The sequence below is a fragment of the Aythya fuligula genome, chromosome 4 (genome assembly GCF_009819795.1).
Source record: "Aythya fuligula isolate bAytFul2 chromosome 4, bAytFul2.pri, whole genome shotgun sequence".
NCBI lineage: Eukaryota > Metazoa > Chordata > Aves > Anseriformes > Anatidae > Aythya > Aythya fuligula.
In genome coordinates, this window is record NC_045562.1 from 59,011,423 (window position 1) to 59,037,059 (window position 25,637).

Below are 25,637 nucleotides of genomic sequence, written 5' to 3' on the forward strand. Positions count from 1 at the left end.
AAGGTACAATGATGTAGGCCTCGATTATAGTAAGTTCTTCTTAAAATGGGCCTTTTTTTTTTTTTTTAAAGATTTTGTTTGTTTGTTTGTTTTTATTGTGGTTTAAATACCTCAATATTAAATATCCTAACTCCCACCTGAATATTTGAGATTACATATATTAACTCTATTTAAAGTAATCTCTGCCTCATAATATAGTTTTGGTCTATGCTAGTAAGACTTTTACAATCTAGATGAAGACAGACTTTGTTCCTTTCAGCCCCTAATTGCTAACAGATAGCTAAGTCTTCACCAGGTTATTTTCATCAACTATCAGTCTGATAAGGATCTGGTGTTTCTTGGGTACAACTTATTTAATTACAAAGCATACACATTGTATCTTCATTCCCAGATCAACATTCTGTGGAGCTTTCTGAACAGAAAGAAAGCCTACGCTCATCTGATTCTTACTGGAGAAACCATCTCTCATCCCTGTAATTCACAAGCAGAAAAGCTGAGGATCACAGAAGCACATCCTAAAACCATGCAGGCAAGTTTCTGTCAAAAACATAGATGAGCTGAAACAAAAACATGTTTATATTTCAGCTTCCATGCATCACAAGTTACTACAACTTTTTGAATTTTTCTCCTTGAGGCTTGAAGTTGTGTATCTTTTCTGCCCACCCTCTGCCCAACTGCATAGCAGTTGTCTGTTGTTTCTTGTCTGTTTTTATTGCAAGCTCTCTAGAAGAAGGCTCTGGTGCAGAGAGAAATCTGTTGAAGGAATGATTTTGGTTACTACTGCAATATATTTAACTATCATAAGTTGTATTGACAAAAATGCTGACACTAGCCTGAGAAAGGAGAGACATGGGGCACAGTGACTCTATGTTAATTAAAACTGTTTTACTTAAAAGAGCAATAACTTATCAGAAGGAGCAATTTGTTACTCTCGGCCAGTTTCCAAGGTGTGTCATGAAAGACTATAGTTAATTTGTTTTTATTTTTATTTTTTAAGATAATTAAACTCATAAGATACAAGTGTCTATTCTCATATCAATGGGCCTTTCTCAATGTTGCAATATATAAATATATATATATACACACATATATATATATATATATATATATTTTATATAAAAAGCACTTGGCTTCTAAAGCATGGAAAAAAAAAAAAGGAGTGCTGGAGACCAAACCATACCAAGGAAGCTTAAATGAGCAAAAAAGTACTGAGAAGCAACCTGCAAAGTTTTTTACTCCTGTGCCTGTCTTCCCTCTCTTCTACAAATTCTCTTCCCTTTCTTTTATTTCCACACCCAGAAAACAGTGCAAGTGATTTACAAATAAGTGAAAAATGTCAATAGATCTGCAAATAAGCAAAAAATGCATGATGGATGAGGGTGGACAGAATTCCCTTACTTACCTTGTCTAGTGTTGGGAAGGCCAAAAGAAAAACGTATTTTTACAACTTTAGGAAAGACCTAATGTTAAGGTCTTCATATTACTATACATTTCACATATGTTTCATTATCTCAGAAGTCACCCCTTCCTCGCTGTTTTATTTGCCTGGAATACACTGTACATCAGAAATGAGATTACTGAATTTGGATGTCCTTTTCTACATCTTTTTGTATGTGTTAGTCTAGGATTTTTATAATCAGAGGGATGTACAAGTTGAGTATCTGTGTTAATATATATGAAGGATACTATATACCTGATCAAAATATTTGGAGCAAGCCACACTAGAAATGGGGAAGTCAATATCTATGTAATGAGGTTAGCAGGAAGTTCAGAATTTCCTAAATTAACCCAGGTAACCACAACCCCAAGGGACATTTTCAGTCTTAGTCAGTATTGCCATTCATCAATTTTCCAGATTTCTGTATTTATTACTCTTCAAAAAAAAAAAAATAAAAAAAATAAAAATGATGGAGCCAAGAGCAAAAAGAAGCACTCCATCTTCCAGTTTATTTAACACAGAATTTGCTTAACGTACGTTTTTGTGACTTACAGGTCACAGAAAAGTTGAATTTTCTTTCTTATTTACTTGTTCATCAATTAAAAAAGAAGAATTAGGAATTAGGTGTCAAACCTACAAATTGTGTTAGGCAACACTATGGGTAACTGAAGTATGTTGAACTAGGCGCATATCCAGTCAAATCAATGAAGCAAGGCTGAGACAAATTCTGGATGGCACCATGTCCTCCCCAGAAAAATGTTTCAACACATTTCAAAACAAAGGATGTGAGCCAAAAAAGTAAGTACCCATCTGGTATTTACCTGCAATTCTGCAGAACAACTTGCCAGAGGACCAAGTTATGTTCTGCTTGATCAAAAGCACATAACACCCCAGCAAACTTCTACATCCCTGCCTTCTCTTGTCCCTGTGCAATCTCCTCCCTTCCTCCCCACGCAGTTAGACATCTATGGTAGCATAAAAATTGTTACAGAGCTAAAAACATTTGGAGACAAAACCCAGAGCACACAGTTATCCCAAAGAGTTGAAGAGTTCTCCATAACAATCAGATCTGCCAAAGTAGCTTCCATTTCTGCCTGCAAAAATCACATCTCCCAGCACATAGTCAGTTGATTATACCAAATTTGCTATTTTACTGCACGTGGAAATCTGGATTTCCATTAAGAGTAAAGACAGCTGCCTGCTTGTCTGGTTTCTCCCAGTTCATGCCCACATCTCTTGTGCTGTTGGACCCTCCTTTCCTCTGCAGCACTCCATCTGCCCCTTCATACAGGTCTTTGATTTGCCATCTGTTAGGTTATTACATGAAAGGAGGCTGTACTTGCTCTTCATTGAAAGGACTGTTAGCAGATACACTTCAGCCAGCACTGGAGACACATCCAAGGCATGCTGGCACCTCTTTCAACCTGTTCTGTCTCACTCAAACTCCATTTTGCAGCTATAGTACCCGACGTAGTTTAGCTAACCAGCATTTCCCATCCTATCAGCAAACATCTGCTCTCTTTAAAGTACCACAGTATTCTCTGTGCTGTTCACTCCTCAGAAAACCAATTGGAAACCTGGAGGCATGTCTCACAAGTAGTTTTTCTTAATTCTTTAACAGTGAAAAGACGCTGTTCTGAGTAACTACAGTGTGTGAGTACATGAAGAGAAACTTGTAGTAGTGAGCAGAACTAGAGTGGGTGGTATGGAGAAGCATTTCTCAATGTTCCCAAAATGAATCAAGCTTCTCTGAAACTCTGGATAATACATCTAATCAGCTTGCTGTATGAGGTGAGTCTCTACATGTAGACTCCTCCAATAAATCAAGGTAGCCGAACACAACAGGAGAACATAAAAGTTATCTGTCATTCCCGACACTTTACAGAGCTTCTGTCTTAACACTCAACCATTCATTTAGCCTCCTCCAAGTCTACTTCAAAATTTGCATCACTGCATGAAAATTTGTACTTGTGATTTACTGGCTTAAAAATAAATGTGTTGATGCACAAAGCAATGAAAAATAACATCTCAGGTGTGTGATATATTATATCCCATCTTCAGCATATTTTCTGAAGGTTAGGTTACCTTCTTGTCTTCATACATGTGACAGATATAAATACAGAAGGAAAAAAATATGAAGCACAGTAAGAAACAAAGACAGAACTATTGATGAATTAAATTATTGCACTTTGGATTTATCAAATGGACCAATGTTCATATAATCACAAAATATCCTGAGTTGGAAGGGATCCACAAGGATCATGGAGTCCAACAAAGGCTCCACAAAGGACCACCCAAAAATCAGACCCTGTGTCTGAGAGTCAGGCCTCTGCCAGGCTCAGTGCTGTGACTGCTGCCCTGGGGAGCCTGTCCCAGTGTCCAACCACCCTTTGGTTGAAGAACCTTTTCCTAACACCCAGCCTGACCCTCTCCTGTCCCAGCTCAATGCCATTCCCTCAGGTCCTGTCGCTGTCCCCAGAGAGCAGAGCTCAGCGCCTGCCCCTCCGCTCCCCTCATGAGGGAGCTGCAGGCTGCCATGAGGCCTCCGCTCAGCCTGCTCTGCTCTGCTCTGGGCTGAGCAAACCAGGGGACCTCAGCTGCTCCTCATACATCTTCCCTTCATACATATTCTGTGCCCTTCAACATGTAGTTGTAGCCCTCTTTTGGACATTCTCCAATGTTTTTATATTCTTCTTATACTGTGGTGCCCCAAACTGCATACAGTACTCAAGGTGAGGTCACACCAGCGCAGAGCAGAGCAGGACAATCCCTTCCCTCAACCGGCTGGCAATGCTGTGCTTGATGCACCCCAGGATACAGTTGGCCCTGTTGGCTGCCAGGGCACAATATTGATTCATACTCAATTTGCCATTAACCAAACCCACCACATCCCTTTCTGCAGGGCTGCTCTCCATCCTCTTGTCCCCCAGTCTGTATGCATAGCCACGGTTACCCCATCCCAGGTGCAGAATCCAGCACTTGCACGTTACATTTCATACAATCGGGGCCCAAACCTCTATTTTGTCAAGATCTCTCTTCAAGGCCTCTCTACCCTCGAAAGAGTCAACAGCTCCTCTCAATTTAGTATGATCTGCAAACCTAGTATGAATTCAAATCCTGCATCCAGACCATTTATAAAAAAAGCACTGAATAGAAATGGCCTTAAAATGGAGCCCTGTGGACACCCCCTAGTGACTGGCTGCCAGCCTGATGTAACCCTATTTGCTATAAACCTTTGAGTTCAACCCATTAGCTCATTGTTCACCTATCTTATTATGCACTTGTATAGCTGTATGCTGAATGTTTTGTCTATCAGATTACCGTGAGAATGATATAAATGTCCTCATTATACATAGACTGTGATCTAGACCTCATGACAACACATTCAAACATCACAAGAAGGGAAGAACTGTGCCTAATATCTAATTTGAAATATTTTAAGTATTTGCCATCTACTTTGGATATGTGATGAAGCCTAATAGTGTACCTACAGCTCATCATGTAGTTACACGTAAACTTTTTAAATAAGGGAGGCAGAGTATAATTTCAAGGCATTAGTCTCTTTGCTCTCCCTCTGTCTCATTTGTCTCTCTCCAGAGGCTTTTGTGTTTAGGGCTCCTCTGCACTCCTCCTACAATGGACCTACATTCAGAATTATACAAGGAATTAAGTCAAATATTATTTCTGGTGCACATTTCACTCTGTAAGCTACATATACTCAATAATTCATTCACTGTTAAAGCTTGCAATAATGATGTAAGGCATATGAAAAGCTTTTGACCTTTATGATTAAAAACTTCAATGACAGATAGGTTTTGATTAAGTGAAAAACTTCATAAAGTCATCAGTTATATGTCCAAGGACAGAAAGTTCCCAGCATCAACAGAAAAATTCTTGCAGTTAATACTCAGACTCAGGAGGCCTTTGCTCAATTACAGTACTGACAGAGTATTCCTGTTTGATCACAGCACAAGGCATTTGGGATAATTCTCAGAAGTAATTAGGCTTTGCAGTGTCTAGGGTCATGCATCAGTGTCAAGTTTAGAACTGAGATTTCATGATCAATCCACAGCCTGAGCAAGGCATCTAAGGAAAGGACCTTCATGAACAGGGAGGATTAAAACACAGAAAGGACTTGGGCATGTTAGCTATGCCAGAAGGGTGTTTTCATTTTAAACAACAAAGTATAACAAAAGGCAGGTATTTTTCAGGTTTTCAGGATAAAGGTAACTGAGTGGCAAGAAAAGTAGAGGATGACCTTCAGACTAACTGTTTTGTTGTATGATGCCAGAGAAATTTATCTCAGATATGCCTATTCATGACATGTTGGTGCCTGCAGTTCAAATGCCTTGCTTGGCTGCTGGTTTGAGAAATCAGTAACACCCTAAAGGACAGAATGCACAATTTCAGGGCTGATTCAAAACCTCATAAAGTCAACAAAATCTTTCCACAGACTTCAGTTAATGCTTGATTAGCAACATAACTGTCAAGAGCATCAAGTCTTGTTCACTATTACGTGTTTAAGTAATACTTTCCAAAGGCTGTTGATAACAGTGGAGGTGTCCCGATCTGGATATATTCAGTAACTGTAGAAATACCACATAGGTCATGCTAACCTAACTACAGTAATTGACAAACATCCATTGCTACTACTTAGTTGGATTAACAAAGAATGAATATCCACCACTTATAATGGTTTGCATCATGGCTTCCTTTGATGATCCATATCATCTAATTGTTACCATTTGTTTATTGGATCCAACAGGGAAATTCAGTTGCAAAGATTTAGTGGACAGGCATGTCTGACTTTTGGAAAAACTGTGGTGAACTTTAGTCAAATTGCAGAACCAGAAGCAGCAGTGATTACCCAAGACATTTAGCCTACATGATAGAACTTTTCTTAACATGAAACAACAAAAACAAAACAGTTTTTCTTGAAAACCAGACATGATTTTTCCTCTCACTATTAAGTAATATTCAAAGTATTTTTTTTTTAATGACCTTATAGGTATATTCATTTTCACATTACTCAATGAGCCATTAGCTAGCTAAACTCTTAAATGCTTATTGCATGCATTTGTAAGTTGAGATAAAAATGCTGTACCAGCTGGTATCACTCTCAACTGCACAGGTACTGGTTTTCTAGTGAAAAGAAAATACTCTAACCTGCTGCACATTAATATGCAAGCACTAGTTCATCTTTTTAAAAATTGTCTGTCAAATAGCTTTTCTCACAAGTTCTCCAGTGAGTATTTCTTTTAAAGTGTCAAGTCCTTCTGTTCTATGTAATCTTCCCTGCATTCCTTAGTATTCAACTTTATTTTGAAGGGAACTTTATAAAGTAGTATTCTGGTAGCCAACAAACCTCTTTCCTTTGTGTAGTCATTTTTTTTCTTTGACATTTTAAACAAACACTTTTCCCATTGGAGCCAATATAGTCAAAAAAAGTGCAAGTTGGAAGCAAGTTCTCTTATAATGATCTATTTTGTTGATGAAACACTTTTCCAATATATCTTTCAAGTTATTCTCAGGCATAGATATTCATGAGATCAGTTTGGCTTGCAGACTATTTATGCTAGCTGATAAACAAGAAGAGCGGGGAAAAAAAACAGTGTGATTGCCATATCCCAGACTGAGTCTGCAGATTAGCAGTTACAGAACAGCATGCATCTAAATGCGGGCTGAAATTTGAACAATGAACATGGAGGTTATACAAGTCATTTGGTCAAAATAAATAAATTCCAAATGCTCCCTGTTTATTCACTCACAGCATTAGTGACTCCAAGGTAAAGAATACCAATAAAATTTTAGATATATGGGAGTATAAGAGGAAAAGGGCAGACCTCTAAACAAGTAAGGTATAGAGTTTGATAAAAAAGTATCCAGATAAAATGGGTAACTTCAACTCCTTAGTAGAGGTTCACTTCATGGTTGCTTTAACCAGCAGAACTCAGGATAATTGCCACTTCTCAAATGCCAATGGTCATCCTTCATATTTCAGTGAAATGCTAGCTATTTCACTTAATGTCTAGCTGGATAGCTACCATTAGATCTCTGTTAGAGATTTGACTATGAAAAGCCATTATTTTTAGATACAGATTTTTATATATATTTTTTTTAATTTAGCATAAAAGTGAGCTTTAGTACCTTCCTCACCTGCTCCTATATCCTATATCCTATTTCCACCCTCCATGAAGCATGTCATTAACAAGCTCTCATAAACAATGCAGTACACCTTTTGCCATTTATAAAGCTGTTCCCAAACAGAAACATTTTTAGAAACACGTTGTTAAATATGATTGTTGGTTTTCTTTGCATACCTGACTGAAAAGATGTTGCTTTTCCCTATAGGAAAAAAATACTCAAGTCTTTCTGACCAGACTCAGTTTATTTTCCACCAGCTATAGTTAAAACATTTTAGTTTACTGTTCTGCAGGTGTGCATCCCTTTCCCATCACTGAGCTCATAAATTACTTCCAGTCTCATCTTTCCTGTTTCTACATACCCGTCCTTTTGCAGGTAGCTTCTCTCCCCTCTCATTATCTGTGTATGTGACAGGAAAGCCCTGGCATTTCTTCCCTCTTTCTAGCACTATCATCTTGTAGGCAAGCACTTTATCAAGTAACAGTTTTCTCATTCAGTGCCCCTTCAACATTTTTCTTTTCCTACAAACATCCTGTTTGGAGGCAAAATAAATTATTACAGTAAATACTGATATTTATATAGCACGAATTCACTGAGACAGGTATAGCAATGACTGCATCTACAGAGACACCTCAAGAATAAACTAAGCTCACATATCTGTAAAGGTAGCAAGTCACTGTACTGGCTTTAGGTGGCAAAGTATTGGTAGGAGGGGCACTGCAGAGGTGGCCTTTTTGAGCAGAGCCCAGCAGCTGCCCCATGTTAGATAGGAGCGAGCTCCAGCCAGCTCCAAAAGGCACCCGCCACTGCCCAAAGCCAAGCCAATAAGTGATGTTGTTTGTGCCTCTGTGAGAACCGATTTAAGAAAGGGAATACAACTGCTGCAAAACAGGAGCTGGGAGAGGAGTGAGGAACAGCCCTGCAGACCAGGGTCAGAGGAGAAGGAGGGCAGGAGGTGCTCCAGGCACTTGGGGAGAAGTTCCCCTGCGGCCTGTGGAGAGGCCCTTGGTTGAGCAGGCTGTCCCCCTGCAGCCCATGGGTTCCACATGGAGCAGATCTCCACGCTGCAGCCCGTGGAGGAGCCCCCAGTGGAGCAGGTGGACGTGGCCTGGAGGAGGCTGCGGCCCATGGAGAGCCCCCGCAGGAACAGGTCCCGGGCCAGAGCTGCAGTCCCACACTGGAGCAGGGGCAGAAAGTGACCATGAAGGAGCAGCAGAGATGAAGTGTCATGGTCTGACTGTATCCCCCATTCCCTGTTTCCCTGCACCACTGAGGGTGAGGAGATAGAGGAGGGTGGATGGAGGAAGGTATTTTTAGTTAGCTTTTAGTTTTGTGCTGTTCTACTAGTGATAGGCAATAAATTATATTAATCTTTCTACACTGAGTCTGTTTTGCCCATGACAATAATTGTAATAGGCAAAACATCTCTGTTCTTATTGCAACCCTTGAGCCTTTTCCATCATATCTTCTCCCCCTTTTCCTTTGAGAAGGGGGAGAGAGAGAGTGGTTGTGGTGGAGTTCAGATGCCCACCAGGGTAAAACCACCACAGTCACTCACACTTGTCTATATCATATCCCAGAGAACTGCCATGGAAATTTCAGATTTAAGCTCAATACAAAACCAAGATGCATCCTGCTTTTTCCTAAGGCCTAAGTTCCCGTTCATTAAATCTCCAATGGAAAGAATCTTTCATAGTACTTTGCTACTGCATTACAAAATTTCTTTCAGTGTTGGGGTCTTTGCAGATGGTTAAGTCAAAGGTCTTAAGTCAAAGACATATTTGCCAAAATTTATTTCATCTTCTAAAACCTTTTTTTTTTTTTTAAATCTTGTATTATTTTCAAAAATTAGAACAGCTAAGCAATTCTAAAATATACTTTGCCATTAATGTAATTGCTTTCAGCCATATTTCTTGGGCATTTTGTATTTGACGGAAGGAAGAAATCATGCCAATTTATTTTATGCAAACAGTGAACTTGATGAACTCAGCCTATTACATGATAGCCTTGATCAATTTGTACCAGAAAGGAAGTGAATCACAAGTTTTATCTGGAATGAATTATCAAAGAAAAAAGATAAAATGTTGACATTAATCTTTATCACTGTAAATAGTGTAGTCAATACTTACTGATCTTAGATTGTGTTACAGGTTATGACAATGCTACGGAGACATTGTTAACTACAAAGGACATAAGGTGGGGGTGTTTTTCAATTTATTTCATTGGTAGGGCACCACACCTCTCAGAACACCATACGGAAAGTAGCATACCTCAGAACCTCATGGCATATGATGAGTTCCAGACAGATTGCAGGCAAAATGCATCTAGTAATTTTCATCCTCCTCCTCCAACCACCCACGAGTCATTTACTGCCTGGTTTTCTCTCTCTCAAGTTCACTGCAGTAGTGAGGTGGGGCACAATAACTGAACAGCTAGTCTTAAGACCTCACAACCCACAGAGAATCTAACTAGCTACTATGCACATCCCTCCTGAAGTCAGAAACAGGCCATATTCTGTAACAAATAAATAAATAAATAAAATAAAATAAAATAAAATAAAATAAAACAAATTCTTTCTTCATTCTTTGCCAGATGGTTTTCAGCCCCCTCAGCTGCATCCTTACTTGGCCTCTGTATCTTAGAGTTCATTTCACACACCAGCTAACCAGAGGGAAAGTTCAATAACATTCACCTTTCAATGTACCCCCCTGGCACAGTAAGACCAATTCCTGCTGGCACCTTATTTTTGGGTTTCCCTTCAGTTCTCAGCCAATTCCAACTCATGCCTGTTAATTACAAAACACACCTCTCAAGTTCTTTTTCTAGTTAAATGAGTTGGCACACATGAAAGGTATCTTTATTAATTCAGAGCTCATTTCCCCTGCCAATTCCTGACTTAAATACAATTTTTTAAGCTTCCTTCCTCCTTTACTTTTAAGAATTTTCTGTCACACTGCTTTTCAAAATGAACTTAAACGAAAGGGAAGTTTGTTACCCTTCTCTTCCTGCTGCATTTTCTGTGCTGATTTAGAAAGGCTCAGCCACGTTCACAATTCTTACCCTGCTCTGAGTAGTACAAAAGATATACCTCTCCTGACTTTTGTCCTTCTGTCAGGAACTTTTAGCACTTTGTCAACATGGAAGACACTGATGTTATGACCAGCTTTATGGCTTCTGCATTCTGCAAAGTTCCTACGAGCCCATTGTTCTCATCAATCTGCCACATTTTCTTGCATGGTATCTTGGTTACCATATTTCCTTGTGCTGCCATTTTCTGCTTGCAGCTCCCAAACAACACTTTTCCTTCTATTTCTTGAGCACCTCTTCACAAAGTTTGTTTTAATAGCTGCCATCTTTTCCCCAATTCACACTGAAGTTATCACAGAATGGCTTGAATTGGAAGAGACCTTAAAGATCATCTAATTCGATCCCCCCTGTGATAGACAAGGGCACCTTCTGGCAGATCAGGTTGTTCAAAGCCCCATCCAGCCTTGCTTTGAACACTTCCAGGGATGGGGCATCCACAGCTTCTCTGACCAACCTGGTCCAGTGGCTCACCACAATCATAGGAAAGAATTTATTCTGTATATCAAATCTAAACCTACCCTCTTTTATTTAAAGCCAGTATCCCTTGTCCTATTACTCCACTCCCGGACAAAGAGTCCCTCCCCATCTTTCCTGTAGGCCCCCTTTAGGTACTGGAAAGCCACTTCAAGGTCTCCCCAGAGCCTTCTCTTCTTCAGGCTGAACAACCCCAAGTCACTTAGCCTGTCTTCATAGAGGTGCTCCAGCCCTCTGATCATCTTCATGGCCCTCCTCTGGACTTGTTTTAATACTTCATTGTCCTTCTTGTGCAGGGGGCCCCAGACCTGAACACAGCACTCCAGGTGGGGTCTCAAAAGAGCAAAAAGGGGAAGAGGGGTGGAGGGAAAAAATCACTTCCCTCACCCTGTTGGCCATGCAGCCCAGAATATGGTTGGCTTTATGGGCTCCAAACACACATTGCCAGCTCATATTAAGTTTCTCATCAACCAACACCCCCAGGACCTTCTCAGGGCGGTTAGGTGGCAAAACTGCAGGACCTTGCAAATTGCAGCCTTATCTATGTTGTTCCACATGTTCCACATGACGTTTTCCAGCTAAGGCTTTAGCCTTTCAGCAGTGTAACGTAGAATCATAGAATCATTCAGGTTGGAAAAGACCTCTAAGATCACCTGGTCCAACCATCCCCTTACTGCCAATGCCACCCACTAAACCATGTCCCTAAGCACCATGTTCAAACTTTCCTTGAACAACCCCAGGGACGATGCCTACCATGATCCCCAATACCTTTTCTGAAAACATCACTTCCAGCCATCTGTCTTCCAGCATCTACTAGTACATGAGATTTCTCCTCTCCAGTTACAGGTCTCAGCATTTGCTTTTGCTGAACTGCACAATGTTCCTGTCAGCTCTTTTCTCCAGCCTGTTATACTGAGTTGATTTAATTTCATAATGGTTAAAATTTATTGTTGCTGAAGAGTCACTGCAAAACACATGAATTGCTTAACATGGTTTAAAGCTCTCTCTTAAGTACAAGAAGATGTCTTAAATGGGCTTCTAACATTTTACTGTTATTTTATAAGATACATGAACATGGAGTCTTGCATGATATATATTTGACCTTTCACAAAACGGAAAAGTTCCAAAATATGATTTCTCTCAGGGACAGCCCTTTGAGTGTTCTGAGCAATAGAATTATCAGAGCTATTTTTTTAGCTCTACTTTTCATGAAGGAGAAAAAGTTTTTTCTCATAGCTTCCTTAAAAAGGTCTATCTAGGAAGTGTAGTAGACAGTACTTCTATGTGTAGGTTCTGACATTCAGTGCTTATAATCATTCCATTTGAAGGATCTCATTAACAAAGTTTACCTAACTTTAGGATTTAATGAATAGGCTTTTAAAAGGCTTTGATAGGGTCTTTCTCCACATTTTTCTCTCTGAATTGGAGAGGTATGGATTTGAAGGATGGACTGTTAGGTGGATAAAGAATTGGTCGGCTAGTTGCAGCCAAAGGGTTGTGCCCAGCAGTTCTATGTCTGGGTGGAGGCTGGTCACAAGTGGTGCCCCTCAGGAGTCAGTCTTGGGACTGGTGCTCTTCAGCATCTTTATCAATGACAAAGATGACGGAATTGACTGCACCCTCAGCAAGTTTGCAGATGACACCAAGCTGAGTGGTGCAATCGATACAATAGAGAGAAGGGATGCCATCCAGAGGTACCTGGACAGGCTGGAGAAGTTGGCCCTAATGAGGTTCAACAAGGCCAAGTGCAAGGTGTTGCACTTGGGCTGGGGCAATACCAGGTATTTATATAGACTGGGCAAAGAACTTGAGAGCAGCCCTGTGGAGAAGGACTCGGGAGTCCTGATGGACGAGAAGCTGGACATGAGCCGGCAGTGCATGCTTGCAGCCTGCAAGGCTAACTATGTCCTGGGCTGCATTAAAAAAGGGATGGCCAGCAGGGAGAGGGAGGTGATTGTCCCCCTCTGCTCTGCTCTTGTGAGACCCCACCTGGAGTCCCGTGTGCAGGCCTGGGGCCCCTAGCACAAGAAGGATGTGGAGTTCTTGGAACAGGTCCAGAGGAGGGCCACTAAGATGATCAGAGGGCTGGAGCACCTCTCCTGTGAAGAAAGGTTGAGGGAATTAGCTTGGAGAAGAGAAAGCTACAGGGAGATCTCATTGCGGCCATCTAGTATTTGAAGACAGTGTATATGCAGGAGGGGAAATGCCTGTTTATATGTGTTGATAGTGATAGGACAAGGGGGAATGGTTTTAAACTAAGACGGGAGATTTAGGAGGAAGTTTTTCACTCAGAGGGTGGTGAGGCACTGGAACAGGTTGTCCAGAGAGGTTGTGGATGCCTCATCCATGGAGGCATTCAAGGCCAGGATGGTGCGGCTCTGGGCAGCCTGCTCTAGTGGTCGGCAACCCTGCCCAGAGCAGTGGGGGTTGAAACTAGATGATCTTTAAGGTCCTTTTTAACCCAGGCAATTCTATGATTCTATGATATGATTCTTTTCATACTTGTTATGAAAAAACACTTTTACTCTATGTCCATTTTATTTTTGTTTTCAGAAAAGCCTTAAAAGCTGTACAACACATTTTTACCTTTCTTATGGCCTGCTGTTGTCCTTGCAATAAGTTAAAGATTATTTGTTTTGAGAGTATATTGCAGACTGTATTCAAAACCTGAGACACTGTTTTGCTAGCTGCTCTATAAAACCAATAGAACACCATACTAAAGTTTTTTCATTCTGTAATGAAGACGGAGAAGAGAAAAATGCTTAACCTTTATGAATTGCCATGGTGTTTCCTTGCATCTTTCTGTGACTCCTAAGATGTATCATGGTGGTCACATCCTCGGTTGATCTAAATAATTTTTTTGTTCCATGCTTGATCAGTTCACAGAATCACAGAATCACAGAATTTCTAGGTTGGAAGAGACCTCAAGATCATCGAGTCCAACCTCTGACCTAACGCTAGCAGTCCCCACTAAACCATTTCCCTAAGCTCTACATCTAAACGTCTTTTGAAGACTTCCAGGGATGGTGACTCCACCACTTCCCTGGGCAGCCTGTTCCAATGCCTCACAACCCTCTCAGTAATGAAGTTCTTCCTAACATCTAACCTAAAACTCCCCTGGCGCAACTTAAGCCCATTCCCCCTCGTCCTGTCACCAGGCACATGGGAGAACAGACCAACCCCCACCTCTCTACAGCCTCCTTTAAGGTATCTGTAGAGAGCAATAAGGTCGCCCCTGAGCCTCCTCTTCTCCAGGCTGAACAAGCCCAGCTCCCTCAGCCGCTCCTCGTAGGACTTGTTCTCCAGGCCCCTCACCAGCTTCGTTGCCCTTCTCTGCACCCGCTCAAGCACCTCGATGTCCTTCTTGTAGCGAGGGGCCCAAAACTGAACACAGTACTCGAGGTGCGGCCTCACCAGAGCTGAGTACAGGGGGACGATCACCTCCCTAGCCCTGCTGGTCACACTGTTTCTGATACAAGCCAGGATGCTGTTGGCCTTCTTGGCCACCTGAGCACACTGCTGGCTCATATTCAGCCGACTATCCACCATCACTCCCAGGTCCTTCTCTGCCTGGCAGCTCTCCAACCACTCATCTCCCAGCCTGTAGCTCTGCTTGGGGTTATTGCGCCCCAGGTGCAGGACCCGGCACTTGGCCTTGTTGAACTTCATGCAGTTGACCTCAGCCCATCGGTGCAGCCTATCCAGATCCTCCTGCAGAGCCTTCCTACCCTCAAGCAGATCGACACACGCACCTAACTTGGTGTCATCTGCAAACTTACTGAGGGTGCACTCGATGCCCTCGTCCAGATCATCAATGAAGATATTAAAGAGGACCGGCCCCAGCACCAAGCCCTGGGGGACGCCACTAGTGACTGGCCTCCAACTGGACTTAACTCCATTCACCACGACTCTTTGGGCCCGGCTATCCAGCCAGTTTCTAACCCAACGAAGCGTGCGCCAGTCCAAGCCAAGAGCAGCCAGTTTCTTGAGGAGAATATCTTTAATAAACACTCTTCTGGCTCTGAATAGATCAACAGCATCTGAAAGTCCAACCTTATAGAACATTTGTTCTTTTACTTTAGTTATAGTGAAGCCAGGGGTTGATGTAGACAGTTCATTTGCCAATTCATTTTTCAGGTCTTCACTAATAGTTTCAAATTGTAAGTTAACATGCTCCAGGAATTTCTGCCTTAAACTTTCGGTCAGTTCATTGAAGCGGTATCGAAAGAGATCCATTTCTTGTTGAAGAAACCAACACCTGAGTTCCTCGGACTTACAATAAGCAAGGCGTAGTATGAAATGAGAGATATGGTCCTTTCTTCTTGCATCATAATCATCCTCAGCCAAAGCCCTGTAGGGAAACTTCAGTCTGCGGAACTCAGCCTCCAGCTTCATTTTGTACAAATCGCTACTTCTTACATGGCTCACACCAAGGTTTTCGACTACTTTAAGCAGCCTCAGGCGGTCGACGGCGAAGCTCTCAAACTCGGCAAGGGAGATGCTCTCGGTGGGGGGCTCCTGGTAGAACTGCAGGCTGTGTGGGTACGGGTCCCGCCGGTCCCCAGCCAGCCGTGTGTGCCGCTGCGGAGCCCTGCTGCTGAACTCCATCCCCGCCAGCCGGCAAGCCTGCTCCTGCTCCGGCCCCGCCGTGTTCCGGCTTCCCTCTCACCGCCCGCCCTGCCCCAGTTGAGTGAAAGCATTTTGCACCATCTGAGAAAGTGGTCCTTTTTATAATTTATATACTTATAGAGTATTTATTTTTTATTTTAAATAATAGGAAACAAACAAACAAAATTACCTTATGCACTGTGCTATTCATACGTGGACAGAACAATAAGATTGGCCAACTATACGACTACCCACCTGCAGTCTGTCATCTGCATTTGTTCCAAAATACATCACACAGCCACCATCTGTCAGTCATGTACTGGGTCTGACTGCAATGGAGTTAACTTTCCCCACAGCGGCCCATAGCTCTGCATGGCAAGCTCTGCATTTGTAGCTAGGATAGCACTGGTATCACACCAGTGTTTTGTCTATTGCTGAGCAGTGCCGGCACCAAGACTCTCTCCAACTCCCCCAGAAAACAGTAGGCTGGGGGTGGGAAAGAGATGGGGAGGTAACATCACCAGGGCAGCTAACCTAAGGAATATTCTATACCACATGGTGTCACACTCAGCAATAAAAGGTGGGAAAGGGAAAGGAGTGGGGGGCTCTCATTATGAAGATGTCTGTCCTCCCAGACAGCCACTACAAGTATTGAGACTCTGCTTTAGGGATGTGGCTGAGAATCACTCGTGCATTAGAAGTAGAGAATAATTTTCTCTCTATCTTTCCTTCTGCACAGCCTTTTCTGGTTATTTTTTCCTCTTTCTTTTTCATTTAATTAAATTATCCTTCTTTCAACCCATAAGCCTTTGTCTTTCCCATTATACTTTCTCCCCCACCTCTCTTCTCTTTGAGGAGGGGGAGTGAGAGAGGGGCTGTGGAGTTTAGCTGTCCATCAGGGTGAAACTACCACAGCAATTTATGTATTTTCCAATATTGAAGAATGCATTTTGTGCCATGTTGTGAAAGGCCAACAAAAGTTATTAGATATTGGTTAGCATTGCAAACAAATTTAATTTTCTTTTTTTTTTTTTTTTAATCTGTTATGCAACAGACTTTAATAAATAGTCGGGAATTGGTTGATGATTTGGCATACGAACAAGCTTATGCTTTATTCAATTAATTCAGTAATTTTGTAATTTTTATGTTTTATTTTTTGCTTTACCAAAATGCCCAATATTTCATTATTTTTTTTCCCATTTGGTTATTAAAGAAGCTTAACACAGAGACCTTTCCAGGACTAAAGGACTAAAGGCCTACATTTTAGATTTATAAAAGCTGCTAGGGCCCATATTAAGGATGAGAACAGCTCATTACCTATGAGTAGCCAAGGGGAGAATCAGGAAATGAAGAGAACCTAATAGTACTTCTATAATACAGAAGGAATTAAGAGGTAAATGAAAAGCAGAGGGAATTCTTTGTCTAACAGACTTCAGCAAGTTTCCAGTCTCTGGTTAAAATTGAGAATAATAGTACATACAGGTACAGACTCTTTAAAGAGAGTGCATACAAATGTAAGGATAGAACCAGCCTCCAACCTGAAGACTGTTAATGAAAGTCAGAAAGCATCACAGGCCTGGTATATCACCCTTTCTTTTTTAGATGCAAGAGAACAGGGAAGCAGAAGATTTGCTGTGCCTCTTTTAATCCTTAATACGTAGAAGCATGTTAATGATTCCATAGAGTTACTTACAGTAGCAGTCCAACTATCAAATCTTCAATGATCATCTGACAGTTAGATTGCTCTTACCTTCTTTTGTGCTTAAATATGGCAATGAAATTGGGCTTAATAAAGTATCTCCCAGCCAATACTTTTCCTAACTTGAAAACTGTCATGTGCTTGGTATAACAAATAACACTCAGCGCTCCAGTTTACTCCATAAGACCCATGTATACCAGAACATCAATATTTAATCACAGCATAGAGTAGCTTACAATGTAGCGGTCTTAAATTTTCCAGGTATTAATTTTTAAGTGTTTATATCAGACTAACACATTGCTCAGGTCCACAGAACAGGTAGTGATCCAGGACTCATTTGTTTGCCCATCAGCATCACTCATGCTTTCCCAATGGCTGCTGCCTTTGAAAGAAACTACATGTATTAATTTTTCTTGGACTTAGAGAAGAATGTATGCTAGAGGCATACAGATATAGATAAAAATGTACTTAACATTAATTGTTCTTTTGTATGACATAATTTAAAAATATTGATTGCAGCCTATAATTGAATATTTGCATCTTCTTATGTATAATAAGAGTCTTATTTAGGAAGTGATGTTTTATTCTCTTGCAGGAATGTTAGGTAAAGAAAAATATTCAGACTTGTGTTCTTTTTCTTTCTGAAATGTCTCTGTATGCTGATGGAGAATTAAGATCACAAGAATATGCTTGTAAATACATTTACATAATAAATAATCAAAACCTTTGGATAGTTGAGGTCTGACTCACTGCTCTTTCTTTACTGATATTCCACTTCATTTTCAGTATTCACATAATTTGCATACTAGCCTGAAGATGTGTAGCAAAGAAACTGTCTTTGAATGATCTAGAATTTGTATCATAATTATAATTCACTCGATTTTGCATTTTAAATTACCTACTTTACCAATTCTGGAATGTTAAGTCACTTTATATCTAGAAGCATGTTCTCATTTTACATTTGATGACCTATGATTTCTGACAGTAAGGCATTTCTTTGATTGAGATAGCATACAGGTAGAATGAATAAATATATAGTATAAATATGGAGGTTTTACTATGCTGAAATTAAATTTCTGGATCAAAAATCTGTAAGCTTTATTTCATATTGAGAAGTGGAAGAACACTATCATATTTATTATTTTAACAGTCCAACAGTTGGAAATATAGGAAATTAAAACTAGATAATTGAAAATAAATTCATGGCTAAAATAATCTAATACTTAATCCAGTGACACTGCATAAGTAAATTGTCCACTGAAGCTTGAGTCTATGTCCTGTAAATTCCTATAAAACCTAACTATAATCTTAATACCTTTTAGAATATGTATTAAAGTGGGGATTGTAAGCTCTTTGGGACCAGAAAATAGAAGTGCAAGCTTAAGAAAAAAACAAAACAAACAACAAAAAAAAAAAAAAAAAAAAAAAACAAAATCAAAACTTCCCTTTGGAATCTCTCTTTCTAATTTTGTGGAAATCAGTATAATGCAGGTGAGATTTTTCCACTCTGGTATTTTATTTTACTTTTTCCAAATTCCTATGAATTTATGACTATACTTCTTTTTACCCTATTTAAACTGTTACCTATTTTAATTGCAGAATTACAGAATAGTTGAGGTCAGAAGGGACCTCTGGAGGTCATCTTGTCCAACCCCACATCCTTGATAAACTTTTAGGATCAGTGACATTCTGGCAATAAATTCCACAGAGTAGTTCTGAATCACACTTTAAAAGCATTTCTATTTATCAAGCTGAAAAGCATTTTTTGGTTTTGTTTACTTTTATTTCACAGTACAGTCCATAATTCACCAATGAGAAAACAGAAAAACAAAATGCCATAGATGACAGTCTCAAAAGATAAATACAGATCAAATTCTAACTACACAACAAACTCAAAAAATTTGCATATTTTCCACAGCTTTAATGTTTACAAGGTGAAAGGGGCAGGTTTGTTCCCTCTAGATCTTTGAATTTAAAAATATGGATATTCTAATTCAATAGAGATATGGTCAGTAAAATACTGTATCAGATTCAGGTAATAGACTCTGCATCATCATTTAGATTAACACATGCATATTATCAAAAGGTGACATAAATATTAGTGAATCTGACTTACATAATGCATGCTATAATGACATTTTAAATTAATATATAATAACATATATAATAGATTATATAGTATATAATTATACTAGTATATATAATACATGTGTAATAGCTTAATTATGTAAGTTTATTTTAATCACATAGTATTAACATGCTATGCAATTATCATATATGCTATATAATTTGTACGTAATTGCTGCAACTAAATGTAGTTGATGGTAGGGAAAGGGAAAGTGTAAAGCTTGTTACACTGCTTAGAATAATGCATGTCACAACCAGCTGCTGACAGTTAAGTTCTGCTGCACTTTCTTATTCTAAGAAATTGAGTATTACTTGTATTACATTTATTACTTTTCATGCTACCAACAGTTGTGAAGGCACTTTGGAACTGTTGATTCAGTACCATTTATAAGGTATTTGTCTTTTTGGTAGCACAGACTTTTTCAGATCAATAAAATATGAAGATAAATGGTGATAAATGAATAGTTTTTTAATTCCCTTTAAATCTAGCTTTATTATCACACTTACTTATCGTTAGTTCTTCAGAGCACAAAGAAGCTGCCTCATCCTTCATATCCATTGAAGGCTATACTCCTTTGCAGGCCAAAACACACCAATACCAGATTTCTTATTAAAGAGATTATCACAGAGACACTGTTTTATCTGGCAAATGAATCATAGACCTAAAAATTTAGAGTGTTATTACTCTTACTAGAAAATCCATTTAATCCATGTGCTTCTGTTTTTCTGTCAATAGAAAGGGCATTCATTTTGTCTCTCACAGCTAGATACAAAGCTTAATCAATGGCTAAAATATTCTGCCAGTGTTTAGTTCTTGCTTGAATCACTGAAGCCTCACCATTTTTTTTCCAAAAAACAGGAATTTAGATTTGACACTTGGGTCCTGAAATGGTTTGGAAAAAAATATGTTTAAGCCATCCATTGGTAACCCATCATTTTTACTTTAGATGGATTTTTTTTTTTTTTACTTACAGAAAAAGTATCCCCAGCTTATACGTACAGAACTGGTTAGAAAATTAGGTAGTAGCATCTGTATAAATATACACTAATATTATCCTCTTCCCTGTCAATAAGAGGATATGCAGGCAGATTAATTCTTAGTTTTAATTATATTTTTATTTCATTGAAGTTTAGTCTTTTTTTTTCCTGCTGTTTTTGTACCTCATTAGTCATGATCAAAGTGTATTCCTCTTAATAGTGCCTTAATGTGATGCTTTGATCACATTCTCTGACTAATTTGAAAGCCCGTTAACTAAATTACAACAGAGCCTGGTGCATTTGAAGTTTTTGGATCCCTTTTCCTGAGGCCATTTTACTCCAACAAACTTGGGGTATTTAAATGAGTTTCCCAGGAGCCTAGCTGCTCTGGACTTCTGCTGTAATTGACAGAAACACCTTCAGTGAAAAGTGAATCAAGAATCTTGAGAAGATGATTTGGCACTTCTATGGTCCAAGCATTTCTCAGGTGATCTATTGATGAGAAAAGATGTTAATGGGAACCTGTATCTGAAGCTAGGAAACCTATTTAAAAGTTCCTAGCAATAACTAGGATAAGTTTGGTTTGTATAACAAGAATTTGGCCATGATCCTTGTCTTCCTTACAAGGGACTATTTTAATTCTTATTTATGGCTATCAACCAACAATGAAATACATTCATCCATGAGCTATAAGAGCACCTCTCTGTAGGCTCAAGAATAAACACCTTAAGCATAGGTCTTATATATATATGTATATAATAAATATGTCTTGCACTTCCATACACAGTGTATTCTACCAGTTTCAACTATTTATATGCTTTCTTCCTTAAAGCCATCTTTAAGGCTTAAGCCACCTTGCTAGCAGAAATCTTTTATCCAAAGGAGAGGATGCAGCCCAAAATTTTGCCACAAAAATTTACTCAAATCAATGTTATCCCATATAAGTAGTTCGGTTGTTAACTTGTTTCTACCTCTGAAAAGTGTTTGGTGAGGGATCTATCAAATATGGGCATATGATGGGCAGGACAATGAGCATAGACACAACAAGGCCACATAATTGAGTACCACATATTCAGGAATCAGTAACTGCTTCATACGATGGAACAAAAAAGTTTGGTAGGCAGTTAGGAACCCCCACAGGAAAAGAATGTCAAAATCCTCATTAGTTAGAAGTTGATTTATATTCCCTCTGTGATAGCTCAGTGGTAAATAATTCCTAAGCAATGTTACATGTTGTTTTTTGCTATCCTAGAGCCATATTCCAAAAGATGTCATTCATCTCATTGCTATTAATAGTCCACATACTGAGTATTAGGTGAATTAAGGCATAGTAGTCGTTAATTTACAAAACTTAAAGGCAAGAATCTTTGCAGTGTATCGTATTAACTTCCACGCTAAAAAAACGGTGTGCAGTCAGTTCAAGTTAAATCCTGTGACACTACTCCATGCAAAGCCATGCCATACACTTCATCAGAAGCAACCCAATCCTGCAACACAGACAGTATATGGGAAGCAGGGAACGTATCCTTTGAACCAGCATTTTTTTGTGTGTGTATGTCCAGGCAACAATTTCTTGGACATTCCCTGCTTATTTCATCTTGTTGGCCTCTGGGGCTGAAAATATCTAGAATTAGGGCTACCAGCCTTGCTGAGAAGCTATACGAGCACAGATGCAAGACGAATAAGTTGACAGCAGTGCTGTGCATCTTCTGACTGAATGGGATCACTCAAAACAAAACTGGAGATATGACAGCCTGTAAAAGTTCCATCTACACAGTGATCATGTTTCCATAACCCAAAATACTGTTTAAAAAAGCAGTAAGCAATCAAAATAAAACTTGTAAAATATGGGACCATAGTGTTTAAGCAAACTTTTTCCTATAATTCTTGGAATGTGCTCCTTACCCTGTAGTTTTGTACCTTGCAGTGAGATTTGATTCTCATCAGGACAGTCTTTGCATCTCTTTCCTATTCAGTGAATATATATTTATTGTTCATTTGTGTAGCTGCTCAGACACTCACAATTAGCACTTTCATTTTCTGCCAGTTGTTTGGTCACATCTAATCATTCTGAAAGGTACAGAAAATCTTTTTGAAAAATCATTGAGTTTTCAAAAATGCATCCTGACAATTTTATTTGGCTTTATAATTTATTGTGCTCATTTTCCTACCCCTGGCAATGAATTCTAACACTTATTGCCATACAAACCTCAGCTGCCTCTTATTCAGCTGATATATGCTCCACATAAAGATGCCACTGAGTCTGAAATGTCTTTACTAAGGCAAAGGGTGGTAGGTTCACAGAGATAGGACCTGGTCTGTCTCTGTTGGATGAAATTATACTCTGCTTGGGCAAAGTCTTCCATTCCCAACACTGAAGCTTGCTCCTGACTATAGCATTAAGTCTTAATCCTAACAAAAGGTCAAATTTTAACTTGTGAAAATCCAATTGTATTTTTTGTAACCATTTAGAGTTAAAAAAAAAAATAAATAGAAAAATCGAAAGCACCTTAGACTTTGTTAGTGTGATCTTAACACAGCTCAGGAGGAAATTAGAAGATGCCACAAGTTCAAGCACAGACGTCAAAACAGCCCATTTAGACATTATTTCACTGGTTTATTTGATGATATTGGATGCTTGTGAAGGAAAGGTAGAATCTCCAAAGACAAATAATGTAAATCAGTCTTCTCGCTGCTGACCTAGCCAGGATGCACAAGCAGATGTGTTGTCTTTCTTGGCAAACCATCTTTGGCAGGCTGACACATACTCAGAGAAGGCAGGAATCAGAGCAAGGGCAAACTGTCAGAAAGCAGAAAAGCTGAAGTTTTACAGCACAGAAACAAGAGAACTCCTGCAACAGCTTATGAAATGTTGGGTGCCTCTCAGGCTGGCAAAGAGTTCAGAGGAGGATGTAGAGAAGCTGTGAACCACAGGAACACTGCAGAAGGAAGAATTGAGAACTGCTAACGAGTCAGCAGATGTGGTAGCTGAATTCTGACAGATTCACATTTTACATAAAGGAAGCTAAGGTAAGATAGAGGCAAGCCTCAAAGCTTGTGGGACACAGGACTTGGAGCTAGCCCAGGCTTTAAAAAAAAATAATAAAAATAATGCTTTGGGCAGTGAGTTAACCCAGATCAAGAGATGCAATTGCTCTCCTACAAGCCTTTATTGTTAGATCTGCTGCAGTTTGTACACTACCTACTCCTCAAGGAAGTTCTGCCACAAGAATCTGTATGTTTATATGTCTCTGGGGAGAATATGTGCTATCAACCAAGACAAAACAGAATCTGATTCTGAAAAAAAGATCTTTAAAAGGAGTGGACAAGCCCTACCTTCAAATTGTCTTTACCAGAATTTTCCCTGAAGAGCACAGGAGAAAGGGATTTTACTCCATACTGTTACGGAACCTCTGCAGCAAGGATACATACTCACCTGCCTACCCACTCTGCATTGTATCCAAGTGATTTTCTAGCAGCAGCTGAATCAATTCAGTGCTTTCCAGGTTTACTGAATATCTCAAATAGTTTGGACTATGTCATGGGAAACCTATTGTCTATTTCAGGTCATTCTCCCAGGCTTATATCTTCTCTATAATGAACTACTTCATGGTAAAGAGGCTGTTAATCTTCCAGCATAAAATTCTCCCTGTACACAAATAAAGGTTTTGAAAATGAACTTAATAATTAAATAATAACTTTTCTGACTATATATCATTTTGTCTTTGCTTTCACATAAATCTAAGTGAAAGAATAACATGAAATTAAGTAATCATTACAAAAATTTACCTTTGATTTTGCATAGTTTTGATATAAATTTGTATTCTATCTCCATGTATTTAAAATATAAGGAAACACCAACTTGGTCCTATTTCAACAGTGGTCCCAGTTCAGGTTCACTTCTACATGTATTCAGCTGCACAGACAGCAAAAGTGGCATAGTAGTTTTTGACAATAGTATTCTAAAGCACAGAGAGGAGATGCAACAGAACTGGGAATTTATCTCAGACATAAGCAAGTACGAAATTCAGTAAGATATTAAATCAAATCAGCAACAGAAATGACCGTTTTTCATTTAGACTCTGAAACTGAGGTGAAGTACTCTGAAGAGATAGATAATGAGATGACTCAAACATCTGACAAATGTCAGTGGGCTCAGGTGTGCTTTGTATTGAACTTGCTGGTCTTAATACAGCAAATATGAGCATTTATAAATATATTCAAAGTTTCACCAGCTCACCAGCAAGTAAACAAATAAAAATAGCTCATTGATTTACAGATATGTCAGGGTTTTTAAAAAGGGAAATTTGAGTAGCTGGGTGATAGAATGGTTTCTGCGGTAGCTACCACATTAAGCATTTTTTTTTTTTTTTTTCCCAGCCTAGCTTAATTATCTTGTTAAAGAGGTTGTTGGCGTATTTTGCAGCAGCACCAAGTCTGACAAAATCTGACACGAGTTAAAATTGCATATTCTTCTGTCTCAGTCCTTGGAAATGATGTGAGGAATAATAGGTTTACCCAGGTTTTAGTTGCTAGAGGGGAAGCCAACATACATGTGGATGGGAAGCTTGTGTGTTCCTCCCAGAGCATACTTGTCCATAAACTGCTCCCCAGGCCATCACATCTCTGGCACAGGTGACTGCCAACAGGCATTTTAATGTAGCTGAGTAGTGAGCTAGATCATGCAATGTTGCCTGAGTTGCTCAGGTTGTATGACGAGTGTCCTTGCCAGCAGGTAATAGCAGACTGCAGCAACTGGGTAGTGTGTTTCTCCTGTAGACTCACCAGTGCACGTGGACCCAAGGGAGGTGCAGTGTCACATACAGCTTAGCATCACCTATCTTTGCTGCTCACAGGCTCCCTGCACCAGGTGCAGCTCATAGTGGGAAACAAGCCACTTTGCTCCGTGGTGAATGTGCTGTGTAGTGGTGTCTGAGGGGAAAGAAAATCTTCCAGTCTCTCACTGACACACAGAATGAGAGTTAAGAGGACTGATGACCACTGACCTGTTTTAGTTCGGTTACAGTAAATCGTAACTTGAAGCACAGACAATGCAGAAAGGCTCCATCAGTGGAGAAAGGC

General features: G+C 39.6%; 1 protein-coding gene across 1 annotated transcript; it reads right to left on the reverse strand.

The window, feature by feature from the left end:
• Positions 1-2,588: 2,588 nt before the first annotated feature.
• LOC116488922 (DNA primase large subunit-like) lies at positions 2,589-15,751 on the reverse strand. The gene is made up of 2 exons (XM_032186924.1): positions 15,153-15,751; positions 2,589-2,745 (listed from the first exon to the last, which is right to left on the reverse strand). The coding sequence occupies exons 1-2, from the start codon at positions 15,749-15,751 to the stop codon at positions 2,589-2,591; spliced, it is 756 nt and encodes a 251-aa protein (XP_032042815.1).
• Positions 15,752-25,637: the final 9,886 nt, after the last annotated feature.

What these genes read in the sequence shown, in the direction of transcription:
- LOC116488922 (XM_032186924.1), bottom strand. Translation starts at nt 15,751, where the DNA reads ATGGAGTTCAGCAGCAGGGCTCCGCAGCGGCACACACGGCTGGCTGGG. An exon ending in CTATTCAGAGCCAGAAGAGT is followed by an intron (nt 2,746 to 15,152) that starts GTTTATTAAAGA and finishes ATAACCTAACAG; the next exon opens with ATGGCAAATCAAAGACCTGT.